This window comes from Coffea eugenioides, chromosome 7 (assembly GCF_003713205.1).
Source record: "Coffea eugenioides isolate CCC68of chromosome 7, Ceug_1.0, whole genome shotgun sequence".
NCBI classification, from domain to species: Eukaryota; Viridiplantae; Streptophyta; class Magnoliopsida; order Gentianales; family Rubiaceae; genus Coffea; species Coffea eugenioides.
The window spans coordinates 8,479,571-8,492,336 of record NC_040041.1 but is presented as its reverse complement, the minus strand read 5'-3'; the positions used below and the strand labels follow the sequence as shown (position 1 = coordinate 8,492,336).

The following is a 12,766-nucleotide window of genomic DNA, read 5'->3' as shown; positions in this document are numbered from 1 at the left end:
ATGCAGGATTTTTTTGTATACCAAGTTTTGGAACTCAGGATTCTTGAATAGACCATGTCTAGTTGAAACTTTCTTCAGATATTGATATTGAAATGTAGGATTCATATGGTGCAACATCTACCTTTAAAGAAGATATTGATATCTGGTTTGGACATCAAACCCGATTTAGTTTCATCCACACCACCAAAAATCACAAAAAATATATAATAACCGGTTTACTCGATTTTGCCCTAGCTTTTACCTCTTTAATTTAGTCAATTTTGATTGATTTCTTACTACAAAATTAGACCAAATTAGTGTGCAATCAACGGAAAATTCCTTCGCATTAGTAAGCTAGCTTTGTAAGGTAAGCAAGGAATTATTACAGGAAATACATATATGCATAAAAGACACTAATGTCTGTCTAATGAACCGAAGCTTGCCTTGCCATCACCGTAACAGCTGAGCAGATAAAAGTCCAAAATTGGCCGTCTTGCCAGCCCATAAACTAATAAAAAGCACCCTTTGAAACTAAGCATGTTAATGATTTCACCCTTTTTGACAAAATTCAAGAATCAGCAGCGATTAGCAACCCCTCTTTTCCATTTTCTTTACGGTAAATTTTCACACCTGACGCTCTCCTTCTGAACATGGTTCTCGATTTGGTAGCTAATATAAAATATTGGCTCGAGTCACTTTTCCTATGTAATCCCTCTAGCCAAACTTAGTTCATTTAATATCTATCTAACAAAGTTTGGTTGTTGCCCCAAGTATATATATGTACTCGTGAGGCTCCGACCAGTGAATGAATGAAGCTGAGAAATGGAAACTGATCAGCCTGCAGAGAGGATTTTTGTAGCCATTGGAACAGACTTGAATGATGGTTTTGCCACTCTAGAATGGGTACTAAAGAAGTGGAATTCTCATCCAATCAAAATAGTCATTCTCTTTTCAGATAATTACATCTGCAGAGACTATGTTTTCACCCCAAGTAAGCTATCTGAAAAACCTCATTTCCTAATAATTTTCTTTTTTTCCCCCTAAATTTTTTGGGTTTGTGTCACGTATCCTTGATGAATTCTTAATTTTCTCCCCGCAGTACTCAATTACTAACTTGGGATTTTCTTTTTCTAGTTGGAAAGATTCCTGCCGGCTCTGTACGTGAAGAGAAGCTGAAAGTTCTTGAGAAGTCTGAGGAAGCAAAGTCTGATAAGATTCTATCCAAATATATAGCTTTCTGTGGCAAGGTCTGGTAGTACTTTCAATGCTAGCTTTAACGAAAGTCAGCCTACATTAAATGCAAAAGTATCTGAGCCTAGAAATTGCCTGATTTCTTGTTGGTTTTTTTCACAGGTCAAGGCTGAAGGTCTCAGAATCGACAGATACGAAGAACCAATCCATAAAGTTGTCCTGGGATTGATAACAAGTCTTCGCATAACCAAATTAGTCATGGCCTTTTCTTTGTTGAGGCCCTTATCATGGTGTGCACATTTTTTACTTTTTCTATTTCCTTTTCCAAGGTTGAGGTATTTTTGTTGATCACTATCTGCTTATTAGCGGCTGATTAGTTTGCCATTTTCTTGAATGATTATTTTGTAGGAAATCGAGAAGTGCCATGAATGCATCATTTTATCTCCAGTCGAAAAAGCCCAATTTCTGTGAGTTGTTTGTGATTTTTAATGGGAAATTAGTATACCTTAAAGAAGAAACTAATGAAGGATTCATAGAGGATGATAATTGTGATCTTTGGTTCTAAATAACTGTTAGCGGATTTAAATATTTGATATGTTAGCTTGGATGTCACAGGAATTACTGGTTGAGTGCTAAGGGCTAATGATTGATGAAGCCCTTAGCCATTGAAATGATTTTATAAAGTATTACTGGATGATGGAAATTAAAATTGCTGGAATGTCTTGGGACTCCACTTTTATTTTATGTGCTTATGTTGGGTTTGCTGAAACCAAGTGCTAATGATTGATGAAGCCTTGGTTGACTATTTTATTTTATTCAGAAATGCACTTGCTGAAAGCTAGGGCTAATGATTGACGAAGCCCTAGTAATTTGCTATGTGATTATTTGCCATATTTTGATCCATATTATGATCTCAAAATGGAATCGGAGCGGGGGGAAATTGTATAGACCTTGCGAACTTGAGTAACTGTGATCAAATTAATCAAAAATATTCTCCAGCTAGTATTAAATTATAAAAACTCAATATCTAGTGTTTTGCCTAAAACTTTCCAACTCGATAATTTTATTTAGCTCAATCTAGCCTTGATAGCTATAGTAAATAAGTTCTATAGCTTTTGAAAACTCTAAGTCTTATTTTAATTCCTTTTCTTTCCTTAAGCTTTGCACTTGGATAGTTAACTATAGGAAAAGTTCCAAAATACGAGTTTTACTAATCTTAGTGAAAAGCTTGGGAAACTTGCTCGGCAAGAAACCCTATTTTAGGAAAAATAGTTTTTAAGGACAATTTTTGCAAAAGCCGTAACTTTAGAGAAATGTTCAAAGTAACTTTCTAACATTCATATTAAAAAGTTTGTCGACTTATTTCAAGAAAATAAAACTAGTTACCTTTTATAAGGAAAAGTATCTTAAGGAAAACTATAATAAACATTTCTTCTACTTTCGTCAAGATTCAACCTACGGAAACTCTTGATTCGTCTAAGGAAAAGTAGACTAGTAGTATATTAAATATACCTCGATGTCTATAAGCTTAAAAGCTGAGTAGAAACTTATAGTTTCAAATTTTGGTTTTTAGGATATTGCGAGGACGCGGAATTCGATTCCCAACTCGATATCTGAACTCCACTCTTGGTGAGTGTCCCTGTTTGTTTTATGTCTACATGGTTAAGTGCTTTATCAACTCGCTATGTGATAATTGTCAAAATGAGATAAATGGTTTTTGATCCATCGAAGTGAGCAGTGTGTACTTTATCGCACTAGCCGTTCGAGTGGTGATGTGTACGAAACGTTTTCTAATTAATCCGTGAATCTAAATGTAGTTAGTCGTTGGGTGAATCCCTCGACACGTGAATCTAACTACAACAACAGTGAATCTAATTGTAGTGAGTCGTTGGGTGGATCCCTCGACACGTGAATCGATCTACAATAAAGTCGTTGGGTGAATCCCTCGACAAATTCTATTACGGGTATATCTCGAGTATACTGCGTCGGTAGACGAAGTTCGGGCCCGAAACAGAGGTATGAACGGTGACGGGTTAGGATTAAAATAAGTGGATCTACATGGACTATAAGTAGTGAAAGTTGACGGAGGGTCAACTACGAGGGTATCTGATCAAGCGAGGAGAATGGCTCCCGAGAGCCCCTGTATCCTACCTTGTGTTGTTATACGCTTTCTTAATTGTTTAACTTGTTTAAGTTATTACCCGCTGTTTGAATTACGTGACTGCATGTTTTGGGGCACCACTGAGTTTTAGCTCACCCCACGTTTATTGTTTTCCTTAACAGGTTCTGGAAGTTGAAAGCTGGAATACTTGCTTATATTTTCCTTCTTGAATGTACTGAATACTATGACTTATGTTGTGGGCTGTACTGTGTTTGATTCGGATAATGTACTTTTTATTTTGGATTGCCACTTGAAGCTGGAAAATGTGTAAACCCTAGTTCGATATTTGGTTGTATAGTTTTATATGTATTTGGGATTGTGCGATCCTATTCCTTGGTTGTAATGCGTGAAAAGTTTAAGAGCAGTAGGTTGGAAATTTTAATTACTGTTATCTGTGTAGTTAGTGTGGTTTCGTGATGAGACTATTCGAGGAAATTGTTTTGTAATAGATTAGATTTTTATTCGAAAGGTTTTGGGTTAGAATGCTTGCGTGAGTCCTGGCGAGAGCTGGGCAGACGGCCCGCCAACCCTTTGGTTCGCCTCAGGGGGGAAGTGGGGTCGCCACAGGTGGTATCAGAGCTTTTATCAAGCTCAAACCGGGAAAAGGTTCTCGGACTGTGGGGATTGACCTGTTAAGTGTGAAACAAAAGTCTATAGTTGGGGATATTAGATATGTATGTTGGGTAGGAATCTCGAATGTAGGTAAGTTACTCTTGGGACTGGCCAGCCTGAGATGTGAATTATCCTATTGTCGGATTCTTGTACCCGAATACCAGATGTTTCATTCAAGGGTGTATTTGCAAATTTGGAAGAATTTAGTATATTGCCTTATGATATGACTAGGAATTTCGATTAAATTTGGAGAAGTAGAATCGAAGAGGCTAAGGCTAGCTTTTGAAAGTTATAAGTGAAGAGGCTTTATTGGTGGCCTTACTAGCCTTTTGATAGTAAATGAACTTTATACCCTCCCTTACTCCAAAATGTGGCTTCGGACCTAGAATTTGAGTGAAGTAACAGTTTAAATAAGAACTATGTAGTTGTGAATGGTTTTAAAACCCGGAGGAGAGATAAGTTCGATAAATTTGCTATATGAATAGTATGCTATCATTTGCAAATAATTAAAGGTGAGTCCTAGAGGACATTGTGGTCTTTTGAATTTTATTGAAGGGTTATTCGGGGCTAATATCCAATGGGATAAAGATACCTAGTTGTTAGGTTATTAGAAAACTTGATGAATGAAATGTTTGAGTTCATTTAGAATACTTAAGAGCCATTGATGTACTTAAGTAATGATCATATTATTTGATTTGACACTAGACGTAGTAGATCTACAATTTACTAAGGAAATTTGATAAGTGTTACTAAGGGGGTCTAGTGGGATTGTCCAGGACTAAACTAATGAAGGTTAAGTTGAATCTAAACTAAGGGTTAGGCTATTAGCTATGTGATTATAATAATTTGTGTGTTGTTGTATTGTTTCCTTTCATGCTTATAAAGATTGAAATTTGAGTTATGTATGAAATATTGGATGTATCCGTGAATTGTTTGACTTTTGAAGTTGTATGAATTTGGTATGCAATGTGACATATATTGTGAGTATATAATTTGATGATTACGTGTTTAATTTTTGTAACGCTGTAATATTGATTAGTCCCGAGAATTAAATAATTACTAACCTAAGTGAATTTTAGTGACCAAAGTGGTGTATAGAACTATAAAAAAAAAAAAAGAGTTTCGTTTATTAGATTTAAGAGTTGACAATGGCCCTTTTCACCGTGTAAAAATTTCCAAACTTTCTTAAATTCTATGAGCATCGGAAATTTTCCTAAGATAAATGAAATGTCAAATCCATTCTTATTTTTCCTATTTGTTAAAGCTGTAATTTAAGGTCAAGATCCATTTATTTACAAATTTCATCTTGAAAGAATGCCTTTTGGGACAAATGTAGAACTTTTGAGTGGTATAGGACTGGTGCTTTTTGGATTTATGGAACTTAAAAATACAAACAAGTTTAGTTTGAATTAAAAGTGTCCTTTTAAACTTATGGCCTTAAATTTGAAAATATTGATCCGATGTGAACTCGAAAGAGACACGAGAAAAAGTTAAGATTAACTCGTTAAAGGGTATTAATGGTTTGAAACTGTTAGAAGAGTTGTACGGATAATAGAAGGAAAGATCGATAGACAGTCTTGTACAATCCAATGGGATCCTAGCATTTGATCTAAGTTGAAACTGAACGAGGAGATGAGATCTACTGGTATTATGATGAATTGACCTGGTTGAGTAACTAGTGAGGTTCTTCCTTGTGAACTTAATAATTATTTTACATATATCTTGTGATTGGCCCTATAGGCATGTTTTAAACTTTTACGAATATTTGCACTTCTCTTATAAATAAGAATGAATATTGGTCGTGAAATGGGAGAGTAAATAGTTAAGTTTTATGTGGCATAAAAGCTAATTCTCAGATTAGGTGTGAAGAGTAGAGGCTTTGGACCAAAGTTTAAGTATATACAAACCTGCATGTCTGCTTATTTTCTTAAAAGCATTTTATTCTCAAAAGTGATTTGTGGGGTTAAATGATTTTTCTTGATCAAACGTCCAAATAACAAATGTTAAACTTCTTATAAAAAGCCAAATGTATTTAGAAATTTTGACTATCAAGATCAGAACCAATTTCTTATCTTCTTGTCTTCCATTCGAATAGCCATTTTATTTATATATACATAGACTACATTTTTTTTTTCAAATGTATATTTGATATTCTGTTATTAGTTTGGATATAAAAAAAAAAAAAAACTTTCCTCAAACGAATAAGATTTTCGGTTTGGGACAAAAGAACTGGGTGAATTCTAAAATTGTTAATTTTGAAAATCACACACTAGTAAATAATTTTGGACAATTGGAGTACGACAATTTGGTGAGTGAAGTCTTTTATAGAAAATATATCTTTGTACTCGAGTTTTGAACTACATAATTGAGTCATTTGATTTAGTCAAAAAAAAAAATATTGTTAAAGTTGAGCCTATAATGAGGTTATAATTGTTGCAAGGGCCAATGGTAGTCAGACTTGGACAAAGATGCTATCAACGGGAATTTAGAAGGAACCCACCCATGTAGCTACCCTATTGACCATATGACTGATATCTTAGAACGGTTGGTGGAATACCAAAGCTCTAGGCCAATCAACTAACCTAGGAACCAAAAGAGTTGCGAAAATGGAATGACTCTTGAAATTCGTCTATCTAGGTTTCATGGGAAATCTGACCTCAAAATAGTAAGATTGAATCGAAGGAATACAATAGGGCCCTAGTGAGAATAAGAATTATGACTGTTGTTTTAAACAACTTTGAAGGTAAGTATTGAATAGTGCACTAAGACATGAAATTTTTTTTTCTTTGGGATAAGGCTTCCTTATTCTGTCGTGATAGTGATTAACGATGGTAATCTCGGTGACATTTAAGAACTCGTTGGATTAAGTAGAAAGTAGTAAGGTTTATATCTTGGAGTAACCATCAGTAAAACGATGATGGAGTATTACGGCTTAAGCTTCCAGTATGAATAGTTGCTTATTTTGATCTTATGGTTTGTCTGGCAGGCTAGCTATTTGACTTAAGCCAACTAGTAAGATGACAACTTTGGAAGACATGCGTAAGGAAATGGACATTCTCCGAGATGAGGTAGAATTCCAAAGGAAATTGGCTGATTACTGGGAAGAACGATGGAAACAAGAATATACAGAGAAAATTGAGCTGTTACGCCAAAATGTAGAACTGGAGAAGGAAAATAAAGAAAACCCTCGAAAGAGCCAGGCCGCCACTTTTCATGGAAATTGTGGATATTGTGGTAAGGTTAACCACACTGAGGCCGAGTGTTGGTTAAAGCAAAGAAAGTGTCTGAGGTGCGGTAGTACCAAGCATAAGATTTCGGATTGTCCTAGAGCATTTAAAAAGAGGAAGAACTCAGCAGCTAACTAAGTCCGCTACAGAGCGACCAAGTGCCAGATGGAAGTAATTCGTGCTAATGGCCATGAACGGGGTCCTAGTAGTGAATGTTTCACAAATCAAGAGGGTTTGACCTCACTCGAGGAATAGAGGTTATAGTTACCCTAAACTAGAATAGCACTTTTGGAGATGGTAATCTTCCGCTATGAATTATATGTACGCTAAGAATATCCTTTACTCTAATTACTTTGCTATTAGAAATATTATAACAAATAAATGGTTAAATTAAGGGCCTAATTGAATTTACATACATTTATATATATACCCCGACCTATCTCTTGAGAAAGTAAGAATTTTGAGGACAAAATTCATTTTAAGGAGGGGAGGATGTGAGAACCCTGAAAAATATATACATAAATACCATTTTGTAGATCATTTGCATTTCTTTTAACTCTTTAATAAATTTTAGCATTAATTTCCCTTGCCTGCATACAAGTCCGTAAAGATAATTTTGTGTGAGAAATAATATAATTTTCAATAGTTATGAATTTTCTTGATTTTGCTAGACTAAATTAATATTTCTTGAGTTGGATTACTTCTATTACTTTAAAATAAATCCTTTGAATTCCGATAGCTAATCTTAAGCGTTATTAATGACTAAGTTAATAAATGTTGATATAAATGGATAAACGAATATTAAGAATGTCAAATCTTTATATTAAGGTCAAACTTGATTTTAATAGGCTAATTAATTAAACAAGAATGTTTGCATTAAGGGAGGCTTAATACTAATTCGTAGTCAACAACTTTTAAATAGAAATAATGCATGTACTATAATCATTTTTTAGGACCTAAGATTTCGATAATCAAAGTCCTGCTAGATTAGCGTTTCAATTCGGCGTTCAAAGCATCTTGGGGACAATTTTTGGAACTAAGATTAAACCAAGGACTTAAGTGGCTAATTGGAGAAGTAGTGAAAGGACTAATCTACCCCCCAATGCTACACAATACCCACGGACATAACCATTCCCTGCTCAGCCAAACAGCTCCCCGGACACCATGATCACAGCCACCCAAGCTGGCCAACCGCAGCTCCACCGCCAAGCTAACCAACCACAGCCTTCACCACTGCCGTACTCAAGCCCTGCCAACACTCAACCACCCTCCAAAACCGCAGCACCACCCCACAACATCAGCCATAACCTCTGCTCACCTCCCACCGCAGATAGCATTCTGCTTCCACATTGTTTCCATCGCCAGAGTAGTGAGGGAAAGCCGAGCTTCTTGTTTCCTTTCTTTCTGTCCGTAAGCTAGAGAGGGAAGAGAGGGACTTGCGATCCATTCTGCCTTCTAACCGTGAGCTGGTGAAGGGACTGAGGGCTGAACTTTCTCCATTCCAGCCGCCACCAGAGCAAGGGAGAGGGAGAGCTAGTGGTCTGCATTTTCTGGGCTGCTGAAGGGAGGAGGATTATTTCTGCTGCTAATCGTGCGTGTGAGCTCCATTTGAGGTAACTTCTGAGCTGAAATTAGTTGGTTATAGGCAAGTGAGGTCAGCTACGGACTTGCATGTGGTGCTTGTGAGGTTAGATGAGGATTTATGACTTAAGAAATCTGACTTAGATAAGAATTTAAGCTGTCGAAAGATTGAAGCTGGAATTGCAGCTTGTTTCCGGAAATTTGCTGGAGAATGGTTGTCTTTCACTTGGGTAGGTGCTTGACTAATTAAAATCAGAAAGTTAAGCTTTGCATGAAATTATCAGACCGGCTAAGCAAGAGAAATAAAATAAAAAGAAACCAAATCTGCTACATGCATGTTTCTGCCGAGAGTGGAGTGGGAAATTTTGGATCAATTGATGACCTGTTTTTCTTTCTCTTGAATCTGTCCGAACTTGATGCTGAATTAGAATCTGATTTTGGAAATTAAATTGATAGCTAATCAGTTAATCTAACCATGCATGCTTTGGTTGTGCAATCGGAAGAGGAAAAGTTTCAGAAAAATCTGTTTTGATGTAAATGTTTCTGCCGAGGAAATGATTTGGAAGGGTAGCTGTAATTCTGTTTTCATGTGATAACCTGAGCACTCAAGTGTAATTAGCCGAGTGAAACTTAATGATTAAGATGCTTAGGACTCTGCATGTTAATTCTATGAAGTTGATTGATGAATTAAGGAATTGAGGAAATTCTGGTTTGATGGAAATCCACTGCCGAGATTGATGAAGAAATGAATTGCTTAATTTGCTTAATTGTGACAAATTGTGGTTATAATCCTAACTATCCAAGTAAAAATAAAATGCTTAAGGACCTGCATGTTGAGCTGCACGATTGGACAATGAAGCTAGGAACTTGGAAAAATTCTGGTTTTGTGAACTGGAATTCCTATGAGCTGAAAATTCCCGAGACCTTAAATTTGATATTTAACTCTCAATCTGTCTTATGGTGATGATATGAGTTGATTTATATGATGAACTAGTTAACAACATGTTAATTAAAGCTTGCATAGGGTCAAGTAGCTCGGCTAATCAAGAAAATAAAATGAAAGCAGAAAGTTTCTTCATGCATGATTCATCCGTAGCTTGCTGAACAGATTCTTGAATTTCTTTTGGGATGCTTAATCCTGTTGCTCGAATTTGATTATGAACCAGAATCTTCAGCTTGACTTTAGAATTTATTTCCTTAAGTTGTTAGGAACTCGAAATGCATGATTAAATGCACAAGTAGCCTGTGGAATCTGTTTGGCAATAAACCATTTGATATCTTGGGAATTCGTTTTCGAAATAAGTAATGTGCAGTTATGGAGATAAGCTGGAAATTTTCCAGCCTTGGTCATGTTTGATAAAGTAGTACGTATGGATTACTTTATATATATCTTGGAGCTGTGGAAAAATTGTACTACTTTTGAACTTGCTTTATAATACCTTGAGATGGTCATGCCTTGGAATTTGGGGTGACAATGTGATCTTTGGTTCTAAATAACTGTTAGCGGATTTAAATATTTGATATGTTAGCTTGGATGTCACAGGAATTACTGGTTGAGTGCTAAGGGCTAATGATTGATGAAGCCCTTAGCCATTGAAATGATTTTATAAAGTATTACTGGATGATGGAAATTAAAATTGCTGGAATGTCTTGGGACTCCACTTTTATTTTATGTGCTTATGTTGGGTTTGCTGAAACCAAGTGCTAATGATTGATGAAGCCTTGGTTGACTATTTTATTTTATTCAGAAATGCACTTGCTGAAAGCTAGGGCTAATGATTGACGAAGCCCTAGTAATTTGCTATGTGATTATTTGCCATATTTTGATCCATATTATGATCTCAAAATGGAATCGGAGCGGGGGGAAATTGTATAGACCTTGCGAACTTGAGTAACTGTGATCAAATTAATCAAAAATATTCTCCAGCTAGTATTAAATTATAAAAACTCAATATCTAGTGTTTTGCCTAAAACTTTCCAACTCGATAATTTTATTTAGCTCAATCTAGCCTTGATAGCTATAGTAAATAAGTTCTATAGCTTTTGAAAACTCTAAGTCTTATTTTAATTCCTTTTCTTTCCTTAAGCTTTGCACTTGGATAGTTAACTATAGGAAAAGTTCCAAAATACGAGTTTTACTAATCTTAGTGAAAAGCTTGGGAAACTTGCTCGGCAAGAAACCCTATTTTAGGAAAAATAGTTTTTAAGGACAATTTTTGCAAAAGCCGTAACTTTAGAGAAATGTTCAAAGTAACTTTCTAACATTCATATTAAAAAGTTTGTCGACTTATTTCAAGAAAATAAAACTAGTTACCTTTTATAAGGAAAAGTATCTTAAGGAAAACTATAATAAACATTTCTTCTACTTTCGTCAAGATTCAACCTACGGAAACTCTTGATTCGTCTAAGGAAAAGTAGACTAGTAGTATATTAAATATACCTCGATGTCTATAAGCTTAAAAGCTGAGTAGAAACTTATAGTTTCAAAATTTGGTTTTTAGGATATTGCGAGGACGCGGAATTCGATTCCCAACTCGATATCTGAACTCCACTCTTGGTGAGTGTCCCTGTTTGTTTTATGTCTACGTGGTTAAGTGCTTTATCAACTCGCTATGTGATAATTGTCAAAATGAGATAAATGGTTTTTGATCCATCGAAGTGAGCAGTGTGTACTTTATCGCACTAGCCGTTCGAGTGGTGATGTGTACGAAACGTTTTCTAATTAATCCGTGAATCTAAATGTAGTTAGTCGTTGGGTGAATCCCTCGACACGTGAATCTAACTACAACAACAGTGAATCTAATTGTAGTGAGTCGTTGGGTGGATCCCTCGACACGTGAATCGATCTACAATAAAGTCGTTGGGTGAATCCCTCGACAAATTCTATTACGGGTATATCTCGAGTATACTGCGTCGGTAGACGAAGTTCGGGCCCGAAACAGAGGTATGAACGGTGACGGGTTAGGATTAAAATAAGTGGATCTACATGGACTATAAGTAGTGAAAGTTGACGGAGGGTCAACTACGAGGGTATCTGATCAAGCGAGGAGAATGGCTCCCGAGAGCCCCTGTATCCTACCTTGTGTTGTTATACGCTTTCTTAATTGTTTAACTTGTTTAAGTTATTACCCGCTGTTTGAATTACGTGACTGCATGTTTTGGGGCACCACTGAGTTTTAGCTCACCCCACGTTTATTGTTTTCCTTAACAGGTTCTGGAAGTTGAAAGCTGGAATACTTGCTTATATTTTCCTTCTTGAATGTACTGAATACTATGACTTATGTTGTGGGCTGTACTGTGTTTGATTCGGATAATGTACTTTTTATTTTGGATTGCCACTTGAAGCTGGAAAATGTGTAAACCCTAGTTCGATATTTGGTTGTATAGTTTTATATGTATTTGGGATTGTGCGATCCTATTCCTTGGTTGTAATGCGTGAAAAGTTTAAGAGCAGTAGGTTGGAAATTTTAATTACTGTTATCTGTGTAGTTAGTGTGGTTTCGTGATGAGACTATTCGAGGAAATTGTTTTGTAATAGATTAGATTTTTATTCGAAAGGTTTTGGGTTAGAATGCTTGCGTGAGTCCTGGCGAGAGCTGGGCAGACGGCCCGCCAACCCTTTGGTTCGCCTCAGGGGGGAAGTGGGGTCGCCACACATTTCATTACAAGTTACGGCAACGTGCCAGTGGCATTTAGTTCTAATTTTTTTTGGGGTCAAAATCTAGTCCTAATTGCTTCTGCTGTTTCTTGATCATGTTGAATGCTTCCGAATTCTACTTAGCGTATAATAATTGATAATGACTTATTCTATTCTTTCATGGTATTGGACAGGCAAAAACCATACCAGAAGTGTGGTAAATTTACTTTAAACTCCTAATATTATCTCCCCTAATTTTTGTATACTTTTTAAAAAATTTAAACTTTTGTCAACAATAGGCTAGTCACGCAAATTAAAAAAAAAAGGGACTGGTCACACATCTCATTCTTTGCCCTAAAGAACTCAATTCAGCAAATT

General features: G+C 35.9%; 1 protein-coding gene across 1 annotated transcript; it reads left to right on the top strand.

Annotated features, from left to right (window-relative positions):
• Positions 1–676: 676 nt before the first annotated feature.
• LOC113776794 (putative U-box domain-containing protein 50) lies at positions 677–1,735 on the top strand. The gene is made up of 4 exons (XM_027321854.1): positions 677–970; positions 1,114–1,226; positions 1,333–1,460; positions 1,579–1,735. The coding sequence occupies exons 1-4, from the start codon at positions 802–804 to the stop codon at positions 1,733–1,735; spliced, it is 567 nt and encodes a 188-aa protein (XP_027177655.1). The 5' UTR covers positions 677–801.
• The last annotated feature ends 11,031 nt before the right edge of the window (positions 1,736–12,766 follow it).

What these genes read in the sequence shown, in the direction of transcription:
- LOC113776794 (XM_027321854.1), top strand. Translation starts at nt 802, where the DNA reads ATGGAAACTGATCAGCCTGCAGAGAGGATTTTTGTAGCCATTGGAACA. An exon ending in ATATAGCTTTCTGTGGCAAG is followed by an intron (nt 1,227 to 1,332) that starts GTCTGGTAGTAC and finishes TTTTTTTCACAG; the next exon opens with GTCAAGGCTGAAGGTCTCAG. An exon ending in TTGTTGAGGCCCTTATCATG is followed by an intron (nt 1,461 to 1,578) that starts GTGTGCACATTT and finishes ATTATTTTGTAG; the next exon opens with GAAATCGAGAAGTGCCATGA.